Source organism: Centropristis striata, chromosome 16 (genome assembly GCF_030273125.1).
Source record: "Centropristis striata isolate RG_2023a ecotype Rhode Island chromosome 16, C.striata_1.0, whole genome shotgun sequence".
NCBI lineage: Eukaryota > Metazoa > Chordata > Actinopteri > Perciformes > Serranidae > Centropristis > Centropristis striata.
The window spans coordinates 8744106-8759356 of record NC_081532.1 but is presented as its reverse complement, the minus strand read 5'-3'; the positions used below and the strand labels follow the sequence as shown (position 1 = coordinate 8759356).

Sequence of the window (15251 nt, the reverse complement as noted above, 5' to 3'; positions counted from 1 at the left end):
AAGCCAGGTGTTCGGTTTCCCCTGAGATAGTGCACTCAGTAACTTGTGCTCCAGATGCCCCGTTGAAGGCCATATTCACCCCTATCATTCCAAAGATCTCTCCTCACACCTCTCTACACCTCCACAACCTGCTTCTACACTCCCTCCCTCTGAATTCTCAACTTTTTTCAAGCCTTTTACTCTTCTTGCATGTTGTGTATTCCCAGAGCACATTCCTGCAAGACACCTGGGGAATCCTGTCCTTCTAACTTTTTATTTTCTCCTCCTTTTTCTTGGAACACTTTTCTAGTCCTACCTGAGCTGTCACTTTTTCTCTTCCAGTTTTTCCCACACTAAAAAAAAACTTCTGTCCTACAAATCTTTTTTCCCCCCCAAATAGACTCCTCTAATTCCTCTAAAGATCCCTGTAGTGTTATTCTCAGGAATACTGGCTATCATGATACTGCTAAATGTACAAAAGAAGCATAGAAAATGTGATTTTATGATGTAGAAAGCATATTTGTTTTATATTGTACGCTACAGGCACGAGAAAGCAATGTATTTTGCATCATTATGTATCTTAATATCAGTCCAAATAAGCATGCTGCTGCTTATATTATGTGTATGTTACTATATGTCACTGTTACCAAAGGAATCCATGCATCACATTGCACAATTTGTAGCTTCCTATTTGCAATCAGTTTGTTGCACTCACAAGCAGAAGCACTTCAAAGTAGTCGTGCACTTTGAAAAGCCAGATTCCTTGTTATCACGGATTACAAAATCTACCTTCACACATGATTTTGTTGCTGCTCTTCTCTCATTTTGGGATTTCTTTTCATCGGTAGCTTTGTCTTGATTTGCCTGGACTGAAACATACTTTCTTTCTTTTACTCCCCCCTCCCCCCCCTGTTCATTGCAAACAGCAACGGGGCAAATGTAGTCTGTCACAGCCTGGACCCTCTGTGAGCAGTCCACACCACAGGTACCTTTCTGTTGGTTTCTAGCACACCCAGAAGATAATGGAACTCATCAGCCCATGATGCACCTGGAGGCCGATTCATGCTTTCTAATCCTCCCCAACAACAGCTGTTTTTAACCAAGAAATAGAAAAAAAATCCCAATCCAGTTTTTGACACTTTAGCCGGATTAGCAGCTCATGATAGTGAATTCCATCATCTTCTGCCAGTCTAGACGCTCTGTGTAGGCTCGGTGATGAGGTGCAATGCAGCCCACACATCCTCGATAAAAGAGTTTCACAAGGGATGGTGCAAGGCCTCTTCTCCGCCAATGTCCTTGGCTGCTTAATATCGCTAACCGGAGGGCGTTGCTTACGTATAACACAAATATTTCTCTACATCTAACACTCCCTCACTGATACTGAGCACACACACACCCTTTTTCTTCAAATTTCCGAGCCAGTAAATGTCTGCAATGAACAATGCAAAGGCTGCAGTTTCTCTGTCTCTCTCGTTCTCTCTCTCTCTCTCTCGTGTATTATATTTCTTCTTCTTCTGCTGCTGCTGCTATCTCACCGAATCTCCACCATCTCCCCCCACCCCCTCAGTCTGTCATCTGTGAGTCTCAGGTCTCCATTTGTGAAGTGGTAAGGGGCACTTAACGTAGGACAACCTGAGTGTAAATCATACGTCATTAACGTCCATGCATTCCTGGAGTCAGGGATCACTTTAATGAAATACATTTAGATAGTCCTGCATTTAAAGAAATAAATCCATTGTTTTTTTTCACAGTAGGTAGGGGTGAGTAAGCTTCTTTATAATAATTCCCTTTAACTGATCATGGCTTTTAACATTTAAGGCGAAAAAGAAGACAGTTTTAACTGAGGGTGATGGTACGGAAGCTCTTAGAGGCAAGTTAGAAAAAAGTTTTAAGTCTGATCTAAATTATTTTTTTCATCTGTGATGATTGACCTGTGAGTTTTTCCAGATGGGAAAAAATACTTAACTACTTAGAAACTAAGTTATAGTTATAAAGTTACTTTCTTCATCTGGGAAAACAGGTACAAAAGAGGGTTTGTCGGGTGTACTATTTTTTTGTCAGGATCATTTCTGAATGTTTGTTGTTGTAATGCTCTTTTTGGCCACAAGAGGCTGAAGTGCACCACAAATACAATTTCTAAATGGGACTAAACACTCAAACACACTTTTAATTTCTATGTACATATGTAAAACATGAATGCTTTTGGTCCCATTTAGAACATGAAGTAGTGGTACACTTCAGCCTCTTGTGGCGGAAATGAGTATTACAACAATAAAATTATCCTAACAAAAATAAATCACCAGCCAAAACCTTTAATTTTACCTGTTTGCAAGTCAAAACACACAAGAGAAACTCATTCAGTTTAGATCAGACTTAGAAAATGGATCAAAAGATTTTTTTTTTCTCACTTGCCTCTCAGGGCCTCTGTATAATGGTGACTGTAAATGATGCAATAAAATAATATAATATAACAATTTGGGAAATACACTTATTTGTTGTTGGGTTTCTTTGCTGGGAGCTAACAAACAGACACAGAGAGTGGTATCAAACTCTCAGCAAGAAAGCAAATGATCATATTTCCCAAGCTATTCCTTTAAAAAGCTTATCTAAACTACCTCGTCAAAGAGCCTGTCTCTAATTGCTATGCTCTTCTTGCCTCGGCATGCTTTGCATTCTTCAACAGGACACAATCTCTCAAAACGATCTGATTATTCAACTGATTCTTGCAGCATGCCTTTTGTCTTTTATCCTAACGTCCTCTGCAAAGGAATGCAAGCTCAAATATTAGATGTACTTGTTTGGTGCAGGATTGTACAGTCTGTATGCTTTTGTAACTGTCTTTGTAACTGTGTGTATCCACCCAGCCTCAGTCAGCATGTAGATCACAGTGTAAAACGTTGTCCCAACATTGCTTTGAACCATGTTGGCGTTGTCTTTCAAACACAGCATGGTGCCCATAAGCAAAGTCACGCAGTTCTCCTGTCGCTGAACTGAGATCTTATTTGGATTGAAACATAAACAATGAAGCATTATATGGAGAGAAGGATATTAGATTACAGAGCAGTTCAAGTGATGTTTGCTTATTGAATCAGACTCATTTAATTTAAGTTATTTATGTTGAGTTTATTTTGGGGAACAGAAAAGAAAAACACATTAAAGGTCGTCAAAATAATGCGATTACATAGGTCTGAATCGAGGGATTTAGAAGACAGAAGAGGATTTTGTCTGTTTGTCCTCACTGATCGATGTGAGTCGCTAACCGTCAGTGTGTGCTGTGTTGTGAATGTGTGTGAGCAGGTCTCGCGACGATGGATCCGCTTCCTTCCCTTCTGAATCGGAGATGTCGCCGGCTCGTAGGTCCTCGTTTCTGTGGCGCGTCCTCTGGGTCGCGCTGCCCCTCCAGCTCTTCCTGCTCCTGTTAGTGGTCTTCGCCTTCCTGCTGCCAATGACTGAGGAGGACTACTGCGCTCAGTCCAACAACTTTGCTCACTCCTTCTACCCGATGCTCAGCTACACCAACGGACCACCTCCGGTGTAGGCGGTTCTGTGAGAGCGTTTCATGTCAGTATTCTTGCATCAGTATGACTTGAGTTAAAGTCACATTGATGTCCTTCAAAAAGGTTGATCGCGTTGGGAGCAAAAACTGATCTCGGTCATCCATTTTACTGCTGCCATCTACAGTTAATATCTTCATGTGTAGCGCATAGGATCAAGCATCTCACCATGTTACTCTGTGTAATGCTGTGTCGATTAAGGAGCATCTTTGGTGCAACAAAACTGAAGACACTGCTTTTTCCCACAGTGGACATCGCTGGATGAATGAACTGAAGATCTACTCAGCGACATATACACGTTGTATTTCTCTGAAGAGATCTGTCAGCGGATAGCACCAAAGTTAAATGATGAAATATAGCCTGTGAATTTGCTCGTAACTCAAAAATTTGTAAAACGAAACAAAAACAACCTTTAATATATCTTACATTGCAATTATTTTTTTACCTGTATTTTGGAATGCAGTTCTGATCTTTGCTTTTACATCCTTCATTGTGTCTGTGGTTAAACAGTCCATTTTTAACTTGAATTAACATTGATTCACGTGAGATTCATTTAAGCCAAGTCGTGTGTGTTTTAAAAATCAAAGCCAGACACATTTCAAGAGTTAAACCCTCAACATTCATGGTCTTTATACATTATGCTGTTTTATTTTTTAAACAAAATATAAAAAACTTTATGATTGAGAATTATGACATATAGAACTATTGTATATTTTGTATGAACTGTCTGTTCAGTATCAAATGTATAACAGTCCAGGATTATTTAACATGTGTACATAACAGTAAAAAATGAATATGAGAAATGTATGTATATGCGACCATGAAAAACAATGAATGCCAAATCCTCATGTTGACATTTGTCTTTTTATTTTATTTTTTTTAAAGTGATTTTATATTTCTAATATTTGTTAAGCTTTTCCTGAAAACACAAACAGGAAAATGTGATGTTTGACACATTATTTGAGGTCTATTTTCATATAATTTATAGACCACAATAATATATTAGCATTTCAAGTGCAGTTTGGCTTTAAGTATGATGTATAAATCTAGGGTTGATGAAGGGGAACTGCAGACCTGCAGGTGGGAAGATCAAATGAGGAGTTGACAGGAAGGTCCTGAATTTTGGGCAGGTGAAGCCTCTGGTGAGTCGGACAGAGCCACGGCGTGTTAACATGATGAAGAAGGTGCTGATGGTGATGGTGAGTTTGAAGAAGGTTCTCCAGTGATTTGATGATTTCATAATTTGGAACAGCTAGAGCTGCAGCATCCAGACCCAACATCCGGGAAACTACCATCCGGAAATCCACCAACTGAAGAACAAAGGGAAAAGAAAACATCTTGTTTTTGATTCTGAAGGCATAACCTGTAATTTAAAGCAACTCCAAGAACTTGTTTTTGGTGTCTTCTATGGAAAAAAGCTGTAGTGTATCCATGAGCACCACTGCCTCATGTTGCAAAGATCACATTTGTTTTGAAAGCGAGGGAAATAATTTATTTTTAAACCTTTCAGGCAGGCATGAAGAATAAGAATCATGAAACAGCCATTTATCTTGTTTGCTTATGTACAGGTGCATCTAAATACATTAGAATATCATGGATAATATCATATCATGGATTTTCAGTAGTTCAAGTCAAATAGCCCCAACCAATTACCAAAATACTTTTCAGAGGCCAACATTTCTATATTAAACATACTTTTAAAAAATGTGTTGTTTGTAATATTTAAAAAAAAAATTGAGACACTGAATTTTAGGTCTTCATTAAATGTAAGCCATAATCATTATAATTAGAAGAAATTAAATGAATATTGAATTGAATTACTGACATAAATAAACTTTTCTATGATTCTAATTTGTTGAGATCTACCTGTAGGTGTAATAGAGGTTTCAAAACAGTTAAAAACTCCTTTTAGTAGCTTTAACTATAAATATCACCACACAATTTGAACATCTTTTTTCTTCACATTTTGCTCAACCAAACTTTTCACATTCCTCGTTCCCTCACCTCTCTCTCCCTCTCAGACAGCTGCGTCAGGCTCTGTCTGAGGGTGCTGATTTGCTGCTGGGCCTCTCTGCTCTTCTTCTCTTGGCTCTGCACGCCTGAGCTCACTGTGTTCAGCTTCTTCTCCACCTTGGCCTTCCCGTCCACCAGCTGATCCATCCTCTTTTTCTGCTCCTGCAGGGTCTGACTCTGATCCAGGACTTTCAACTTGGCACGTCAGACAGAGGTGTTCAGTGAAGGAACCGTTATTCATTGGGCTTTATTGCTCTTGATACTTAAAAAATATACACGGTTGTTTGCAGAACCAACCAGCTTTATATAATTAGTGCACAAAGTGTTGAATATTAAAACAAATACATGATAAATTATGAGGTGAAAATGCCTCTGGATTTAATTTTTGGGGCCTGAACCCCTCTCCCCTCTACCTTAAGCTCATTGGTGTGGGACAGCTGGGCCTTGAGCTCAGTGTTGGACACCTTGGTAGCCCTCAGCTCGCCTTGGAGACGCTCCAGTTTTTTCTGCAGCTTCCTGGCCTCCAGATGAGCATCATCTCGTTGCACAGCCAACGCGGATCGGCTTCTCTTCTCCTCCTCCAGCTCTGACACCTTCTTCCTCAGGAGCTGGATGTGGAGTCCTTTGCTCTCTAGTTGGTCTTTCTGCGACTTAAACTGTTGGCAGGAAGGAATATTTTGATTACACTCCAACATGCCAACACAAAAACTATTTGACAGAAGAGGTTTTAATCACTACTGAAATAAATAATGATCACTCTGCACTTGTAGAAGCCTGTGATTGGTTGTTTGACGCCCTTTTGTGGTATCTAAAGCCTATAAAACTTAATAATACAGTTCCAAATGCAAGTAATAGCGCCAGTGTAGCTTACTTTTCTCTGCAGACTGTATGTCAGACTTTTGCTCTCCAGCAAAGCAGTTGTCTCTTGTTTGACAAGCTGCTCTGCACGTGACAGGATGAGTTTTTGCCTCATGTCGAAGCCAAGATCCACAGCCATGCGGTCGACCTTCATCGTCTCTGACAGCTTATCCAGGAACTCTTCATACTGTTAAAAAAAGCCAAATGGATATATGTCACAGTATGAAGGGATTTAATGGATAAGTCTCTGATTTAAAGGGATTGGGTTTTCTGAGGCGGGGTTGTATGAGGTTCTTGTTCTTGTTCTTGTTGTGGCACACTAAAAAAAAATCCAAATTGTCCCTTTAAATGCATTTATTTCTTATTAAGTTAGTATAGCTTCCTTTCCCTTGCTACTACGACTTTACTCACATGCTGTTCGCTGAGTCTTAGCCCGTCTCGATGCATGTCTGCTGCTAACAGCTCAGTCTCCAGACCTTGCAGTCTCTCCCTCAGGTCCTGGACTTGCTTCTCTGCAAGCTGAGCCCTCTGCAGTGCACTGTGCTGCAGCTCCGTCTGCTCGCTCAGCTCCTCAGAGAAATGACACAGCCGGGCCTCCATCTCTGACAAAGACTGAATCCCAAACATGTAGTAAGGATGCTAGTATTTATTACAGTAACAGTAGGAATCCCTCTTCAAGACATGGAACCTCAAGATTGAATGTCAAAGTAAATTTGGAGGCCGCTGTTGGAAAGTAACTAAATACATTTAGTTATATTTAAGGACTTTACCTAAGTAAAATTTTATTGTCTCTTTATACTTTTTTACTCCATTACATTGATCTGACAAATGCAATTACTAATTAATTTACGAATAAATATTTAAACCTGTAATTAACAAATGAAACATGAAATACAATGCATTGTTATAAAGTAAATTACACCACTAAATATTATAAGAAATTGATAAATGAACTCTATCACTTCTAGTTACAATATTAAAAATGCTTACATGTTAATGCATCGGAAATAATAATAATAATAATAATATATTCATATATACTAAGTCCATTTTGGCTGCATTGTGAGTACTTTTAGTTTTATACTTCAGGTAGCCTACATTTTGCTGTAACAGTAAAAGTATTTTTTCAAATTACGGCATTACTATGTTTACTAGAAACAGTCCATCCATCACTAGTAGAGACCTGATATTTTATGTTTATTTAAAAACTAATAAATAATAAATTAATCACTTTAAAGAAATTAGTGTCTGTTCAAAAAGCTATACACTGGGCTATAAAAAAGTTCTGTGAGATCAATTTATTTTGTATTGGGGGAATTCATCAGCTGATATCATCATATTACAACTGTTTGACCCTGTAAGACTTATTTAACTTGCAAGTAGATGAAGTTGTGTCAGAAATCTCCTCACCTTATTGCAGAGATTATCAAGTTTGTGTAAAACATCTTTCTCTGTGGGAAAGATGACATTGTCAGCCTTCCCCTGCAGCAGGTCTGCCACCTTTTTCAGGAACATCTGCAGTTTCTCCTCAGCTGCCAGCATCTCTCCTTGGCTTGACTGGAGTTTTCTTTCAAGCTCCTCCACCTGTTTTTCCAAATAACTGGACTCTCTCCTCGCTGCATCGATGACTCTCCTGCTGGCATCGATCCTCTCCATTAGGGTTCCCCTCTCCATCTCAACACTCCTCCGTCCCTCCACCAGGCCGTCCAACTCCTGGAAGATGTAAAAACACCAACAAAATACTGTCACAGACAGACAGATAGATAGTTAGATAGATAGTTAGATAGATAGATAGATAGATAGATAGATAGATAGATAGATAGATAGATAGATAGATAGATAGATAGATAGACTTTGATCCCATTTGCTTAAATGGTTTCAGTGAAGAACTGCACTCTGGCTGTAGCTAAGACAACAATTTTCTTTTGGTGTCTAGCCAGGGTTTTCTGTGATATCAATTAATTGCGCTATAGTCTGTAAAGAGAGTTTAAAAGTTGTATTCGTACCCCTTTGAGTGAATCAAGTGCTGCTGCACTGCTGGCAGCCTTCCTCCTCTCTCGGTCCAGCTCTGACACCAACCTCAGCACCGTCTCTCTGCTGGCTTTACACTCCACCTCACAGGACTTCACACTCTCCTCCAAAACAGCAATTCTCATCTTCAGCCTCTCCCTCTCATGAGACTGATCCAACTTATAATTAAAAAGAAAAAAAAGAGTTACTATGAATTTTGTAAAAAAGGTATTTTGTTACATTTAAGAATTAAAATCTGGTTAGGAAACAGCTATTATTGTACAATAAAGAGAGTAAAATGAATTTAGGTTGTGTTAGCATACCTCATCAGAGTTGTCCATAACTTCCATAATTAGAAGTGTTGCAGGTGAAGTGAATACAGTAGAGACTTGTCTCTGTTTTTAAAAAGTCTCCTGGCAACACAAAACACAAGCTGTCCCAGACTCCACCACAGGGGGTGCTGTAGCTGAAAACCTCTGAAATCTGTAGATTTTATTAATTAGAGGGGGGAAAGTATATTTTGATGCATTTTCTAGCTGATAAAATAAACAATCATTAGCATGAAATAAAAAAAAGACCCAAAGCAAGAAGCTGATGGAGATGCATGTGAAGGTCAACTTATTTGTGTTTTGATGCCCTGAGTTGAGACTTTCAGGTAGGCACCAACGTGAAATTTGGCACCATGGCATTGTCTCAAGTGGTTACGCCTTTACTATTCACTATTGACAATACAGGGATTACCGGTTGTTGTCCTCCAGGCGTGATGGTAGTTGTACATTGGTCAGTTCATTACTTTTTGCATTGCTTTACATAATAATGTAAGCAGCACAAAGGATAAAGTCAGTCTTACTTGAGAACTATGCAGAACAAAAATGACAGACATACTGAATAGTGGACTATAAACAATACAACTCATGTAGTGATTTAAACCCTTTCAGCCCCTAAAAAATGAGCTTGTTCTGTTCACAACAACACTGTTGATGGTTCCTACAGTCACTTTAGAAATAAATAGATAGATAGATAGAGAGAGAGAGAGAGAGAGAGAGAGAGAGAGAGAGATTATTTGTTTGAAGGCATAAGTTGAGAGAAGGCAGGAAATCAATGGGGAATTAAATTAAACAATCAAATCAAACCAAATCGAAATGACTTTATTCAAACAAAGGTCAGTTGAAATTGATACAAACTGGAGACGTTGTGGCTCATGGTCAGTAGCCTAACCCCTTCAGCAGTTAATGATATTTGACATAAGTCATTAAACCTAAACCTTACTATGGCTATTTGATTTAGGAGCACACATCTGGGGAGCTGCAGAGCCTGGCAGTCAGAGTCCGGGGCCCAGCACAAATATTTACGTCATTACGTCACTTTCAACAGGAAACGAGCGTCAAAAAAACTTTATTAGCAAACAACAAACACGCCTCCTCGGTCTGTCATGCGAGTTTCAACGTTTATATTTTAAGATAACCGCCGTTTTCTGAAGGCTTGAACCGTTTTGAAGTCGACTCCTTTTTCATTTACCGGTAAGTTCACTAACGGCCAACGGCCACACATAAAAAAAAGTCAATGAGTAACATAACGTTAGCAGCACTTTAGTCACCTCTGTTGACTTTTATGTAAAGCTAGCACCAGGTATTGAACATGTGTTTTGTGTAAATGTATATGGCACGTCATTCACGCAGTTTATTTACTTTTAGCGGATCGTAACGAGACAACTAGTGAGGACATTGACAGCTAGCTAATGTAGTCAAGGTCAGTCTTGTTTGTTTTGACTCTTGTTTTTACATTGAAAGTGGATTCAAGAGGTCTCAAATGACATATATAAGAAAATACATGTATTAATATATCCAGGTGCGTTTACAGCCTTCTGTATTGTTGAATTAGAGCATACTATATCATGATGCAACTCCTATGCTGCTGTTTTGTGTTGCAGCTCACCTGTATACCTGTCCTATGGCAAGATGCTTCTCCGGACGTTGTGGTCCAGACTTGGAGCTCAGCGGCCTGTAGAGAGGAATCCAGTCTACTTCTGTGCCTCAGCCTGTCTCTCCCAACCACCCAAGTATGAATCCAAACCCAGGACTCACTCAAACTGGCCTGCCCAAAGGATCTTTTCAAGGACCTATCATTTAAACACTCTCCACCAACAGCAGAGGCACATAAGACATGTTCTGCCTGTTTTAGGTGGATCTAAAAGTCATGGCAGTGCTTTGTTAGCTCAGCCTGGGAGGCTGACTGAATGTGGAAGTGGACAGAAGCGTTTTTATTCAGCCGACCTTGTGAAGTCTGTTTTAAAAGCGAGTTTAAAACCAGCAGCAACCGTGCCTGGAAAACGGGTTCCCAAAGGACCAAGAACGAAACAACCTTCTAGAGCCAATCAGCCTCCCCTGAATGTGGACATGGTGATTCAGCTAGTCCTATAATGAATGACACATCTTTTAACTGTTTATTATGTGTATATCATAGTGATTTTAAACCCTGTGTTTTCCTGTAGGATATGATGCAATGTATTGCCTTTGCAACAGCAGATCAGTATCATTTGCCAACACTTGGCCATGACTTGATGAGCCACGGCTTCAGTGAGGTAGATTTACCAAGAGGTAGGATTCATGCATTATTCAAATAATACTCTACAGGGGATTAAATGTCATATATGCTGCTTGAACAACTAACACATTTTATGACAATCATGTTTTCATTTCAGATGCTTCAAATGTGCTGGTGATAAGCACAGACTCTGCTGCTAAACCAGATGACGATGCTCTGATGTTTTTCTTCAGGTAGTGCTTTGGTTAGGCTTTGTCTTAAATATAAATCATCTAATGCTCAATTATTTGCAAGGATTACTGAGTATGCAATGCTATCAATTGGTTATAGGAAGAAGAAGAAAAATGTAAAACAGGAAAATTGTCTTAAATTGCTTAATTCTTTAATCAAATCATTTGAGATTTAAATTTAACTTTTCTAAGTTTAGAACGTTTTTTATTGAGGCTGAGTTCCTGTTTATGCACTGATAGTTTATCATGTTTTGTAAGATGATGAAGACATGGGTTGTATAAAAATATTTTTACTTGGAAAAAAAATAGGAATCGGTTCTAAAACTTGAGTATTGATGTTGTTCAAACAAATAAATATACCCAGCCATGGGTGTTTTGGTAACTTTTTCTTTTTTTTTTGTGGCAAATAATTTTATCTGTCTGAAATTTCAGAGAAGGCTCAGTCGTTTTCTGGAATGTTGAGGATAAAACGGTAAACAAACTATATTTTTTATGAAGTATAATATTTAATTGATTGTATTTGTCGTTTACGTTTTTACTGTCGCATACTTTCTTGGCAATGTACTTTTTTTCTGTCTTCACAGATGAAAAGTGCAATGAGAATATTGGAGCGTCATGAGCTCCAGCCCTATGAAGTAGCTTTAGTCCACTGGGAAAATGAGGAGATTAACTACACTGTTGGAGAGTAAGTCGATCTTCACTTTTGCTTTTTTATTTTCAGACGATCTGTAGCTTTTTGTCAAATTTAAATGTTTCTCTTTCAGAGGAAACACAAAGCTGGAACGTGGCAACTTTATTCTGAGTGACAACATGGATCAACAAGAAACTGTTCTAGAGAAATTTGCCTTTTCCAATGCACTGTGTCTGTCAGGTGAGAAAAAAATCATACCTCAAATATAAATCATAGATTGTTTTGTGGTAGCACTGTCCTCAGCCTCTCCTCTGAGTCTAAACTCCTGTTTTTTTTCCCCAGTGAAGCTGGCAATATGGGAGGTGTTTTTAGACAACTTTGTAGACTCGATTCAAACTATTCCAGAGGTACAGTGGACACTTAATAAGGACTTAGCAACACATTCTAAATAATTTATTATCTGTAATGGTTGTTTTTGTGCATTAGGTAGATCATGCATCAGCGCTTCCCTTAATGCTGATGCTCCTAATCTGTTTATGTCCTCAGACGCTGAAGTCGGGCAAAAGAGTTAAATTGTCATCCGCAGAGGTTATGAAGAAGATAGGCGAGCTGTTCTCATTAAGGTAAATTCAAGTTTTCTCTTAATAATAGTTTATTTAGAGGGAACCTTTTTGGGAATTCAGTTTGTGTCTGCAAGATTATCAGTGACAGAAATTTGTTGACATCCATGTATTTTCTTGGAATTGCACTCACTGAGCATCATGCAGGAATATTTACTTTCTATAATTTTATAATTATTTATTAATTTATATATATTTGAATGTATGCAATACTCCAAGAGGTCTGAACCACTCAAAAATTGTGTTTGTGACTGAGAGAAATTACACAATAGAAGAAAACTGGTGATTGCGACAAATTTGGACACACCTTCTTATTCAGTGCTTTTTCTTTTCCTTCTTTTTCTTATATTTTCTACATTGTGGATTAATATTAAAGACATCAAAGCTACGATGGGACACATATGAAATTATGTAGGAAACAAAAAATGTTAAACAAACCAGAATATGGTCTCAAATACATTAAGAAGGCAAGAAATTCCACATATTAACTTAGTATTAATCTACAATGTTGAAAAAATAATAATAATAATGGAAAACCATTGAATGAGAGGGTGTGTCCAAACTTTTGACTGAAACTGTATATTACTTGTGCAAGCCACGGATGTTTGTTTGAGTGGTTTGTACATGAGGTCCAGTTTTATGTCCGCTTCTTAACTCAAATCACTTCGTTTTACAGTTATTCTTAAGTAAGTAATCTGATACCAGATATCAAGAACTATCATTGGTCCACTGTTTTTGTTTCAAACTCAGAGAAGGCAGACTCTGTATAAAAACTTTTTATTTACAGACACTGTATAAACCTGAGGTCTGACCTGCTCATGACTCCTGATTTCTACTGGGACCGAGAAAACCTGGAGAAGCTCTACGATAAGACCTGCCAGTTCCTCAGCATCAACCGCAGAGTTAATGTAAATAAAGCTCCTCAGAAAAAATAATGTGACACCATAGCTGTAATGGTAGAACTCATTCTGACACTTGTTGTAAGAGGCACTTTGGGTTTTTTTTTGTCCAAGCTAAACATTTTCTTTGTTTTTCCAGGTTGTAAACGAGAAGCTGGAACATTGTTCACAGTTAACAGATCTGATGAGGAGCCACCTGAGTGAGAAGCACAGCTTGAGGTTGGAGTGGATGATAGTCATCCTCATTACTATTGAGGTAAGGAAATAATAGAGATCTTGTTTTTATTCATCCTATCAAACCTGGGATCTTCTTTTTGCCAATAATATTCTGCTTTTCAACATTGACTAGTCTATTTGAGTTTAGGGCTGCAACTAACAATTATTTTCCTTTATCGATTAATCTGCCAATTATTTTCTTAATAAGTTGTTTGGTCTAAAAAATGTCAGAAAAAAATAGAAAGATATTTATCCCAATTTCACAATGGCCAAAGTGATGTCTTTAATAATCTTGTTTTGTCAGTTTAAAACCCCAAAATATTTAGTTTCATATGATATAAAATAGAATCAGGATAGCTCCATTTTTGAGAGGCTGAAAACAGCCTCTTTTGCCATATTTGCATGAAAATTACTTTAAAGATTATTGGGTTATTAATGGGTTATCATAATAGTTGGTGATTATTTTTCTGTTGATCAATTAATCTATATATTGCAACTCTACATGTATTTAAATATTAATTGTAAGATATTATAATTCATTAATATTTCCTGATGAATGTTCTTTCTATTATTCAGTTAACAATGCATACGTCATTTGTTAGTTAGACAATATAACATTGATTGCTTGTTTTTCTTGTAGGTAATGTTTGAACTTGCAAAAATGATCTTCTGAGCTGCTCCTCCAATGATGCACTAATCTATAAAGGACGCTGGGACCTGCAAAGGAAAAATGCTGCACTATAAACAGGTACTTTGTCTGTAATATGTGACAAATCGTGAAGCGGACCTGGATATTTTTGAATGTCTTATTGTTTCTGTTGGGCAATATATATATATATTTCAACAACACACAATTGTTGTTCTTTATTTTTTAATTTATTTTTTTTTACCATTTATTGACTGTTTTACTGAAGGTCATGGCTAAAAACAAAGTGTAGCAGTAAGCCTGTCACAATAACTGCAATATGGAATTATAGAGGTCAATAAAAGTGATCAGAGTCACGTCCAAATACCGTATGATATTGCCCATTGTGTTTACACAAGAATGTCACCAACATGATGCCATATAAACAACAGGTTATAAGACTTGGGTGTTGTTTTGTTGTCATTTCTGCTCACGCACACAACTAAACGTGAACTGCTCATTAAGACGGGTGTATTTGCATTATTATGCTATTATAATAGCAAATCAGTGTCATTAAATCGTCTTAAAATTAAAGTAACATTGTTTACCGCAGTTATTTCTAGGGCAATTTGTCTTCCAACAAAAAGTGGTTATTGTGACAGGCCTGTGCATCAGTGGGACTTTTAAACTTTTGGGAACAGCCGATAACACAGTTGAGTTTTGTCTGATAATTTTTGCGTCAAACAATGTTCAGTCATTTTTACATTATGTGCAAAAGTCTAAACATTTTTTTAAAGGAGGGAAGGGACTTAACTCAGCATGTGATTATTCTTGTGACTGATACCAGCAGTGGAAAAAAGAAAACAAGATAATGTGTTTAAAATCATGAACTTGAAACACTTGTGAGTGTGAGTGCTGTGTGACAAATGTAATAAAGTATTTGTTTTACATGTTTGCCAATTATATTTCAGCGTTTGCATGTAAAATATCAACTTATTGAGTAAGTATCATCTAAATCTAGATGTTTCAATACACAAATAATTTGCAATAAAAGAAGTACTTTAAATATACA

At 37.7% G+C, this 15251-nt stretch overlaps 3 protein-coding genes across 6 annotated transcripts in view; 2 read left to right on the top strand and 1 right to left on the bottom strand.

The window, feature by feature from the left end:
* Positions 1-4105, top strand: part of syne1b (spectrin repeat containing, nuclear envelope 1b) — a 96205-nt gene extending 92100 nt beyond the window's left edge. For all 3 annotated transcript variants that reach the window (XM_059353887.1, XM_059353885.1, XM_059353888.1), the window contains 2 exons: positions 906-964; positions 3277-4105. In XM_059353887.1, coding sequence (XP_059209870.1) covers positions 906-964; positions 3277-3517 — 300 coding nt within the window. In that variant the 3' untranslated portion in view covers positions 3518-4105. The remainder of the gene's footprint in view (positions 1-905; positions 965-3276) is intronic.
* Positions 4106-4538: 433 nt separating this feature from the next.
* Positions 4539-8779, bottom strand: ccdc170 (coiled-coil domain containing 170). The gene is made up of 8 exons (XM_059353916.1): positions 8738-8779; positions 8411-8593; positions 7815-8117; positions 6816-7016; positions 6418-6591; positions 5960-6202; positions 5538-5741; positions 4539-4843 (listed from the first exon to the last, which is right to left on the bottom strand). The coding sequence occupies exons 1-8, from the start codon at positions 8762-8764 to the stop codon at positions 4580-4582; spliced, it is 1599 nt and encodes a 532-aa protein (XP_059209899.1). The 5' UTR covers positions 8765-8779; the 3' UTR covers positions 4539-4579.
* Positions 8780-9803: 1024 nt separating this feature from the next.
* On the top strand, positions 9804-15127 carry rmnd1 (required for meiotic nuclear division 1 homolog). 2 transcript variants are annotated; one of them, XM_059353668.1, is made up of 13 exons: positions 9818-9934; positions 10109-10163; positions 10345-10813; positions 10906-11011; positions 11116-11191; positions 11621-11660; positions 11773-11873; positions 11953-12059; positions 12162-12226; positions 12366-12442; positions 13227-13347; positions 13478-13594; positions 14195-15127. In XM_059353668.1, exons 3-13 carry the CDS (start codon positions 10373-10375, stop codon positions 14225-14227), a joined length of 1284 nt encoding a protein of 427 aa, XP_059209651.1. In that variant the 5' UTR covers positions 9818-9934; positions 10109-10163; positions 10345-10372; the 3' UTR covers positions 14228-15127. The 2 variants fall into 2 exon arrangements, with proteins under 2 accessions (XP_059209650.1, XP_059209651.1); XM_059353667.1 differs by lacking the exon at positions 10109-10163 and having other exon boundaries at positions 9804-9934.
* The last annotated feature ends 124 nt before the right edge of the window (positions 15128-15251 follow it).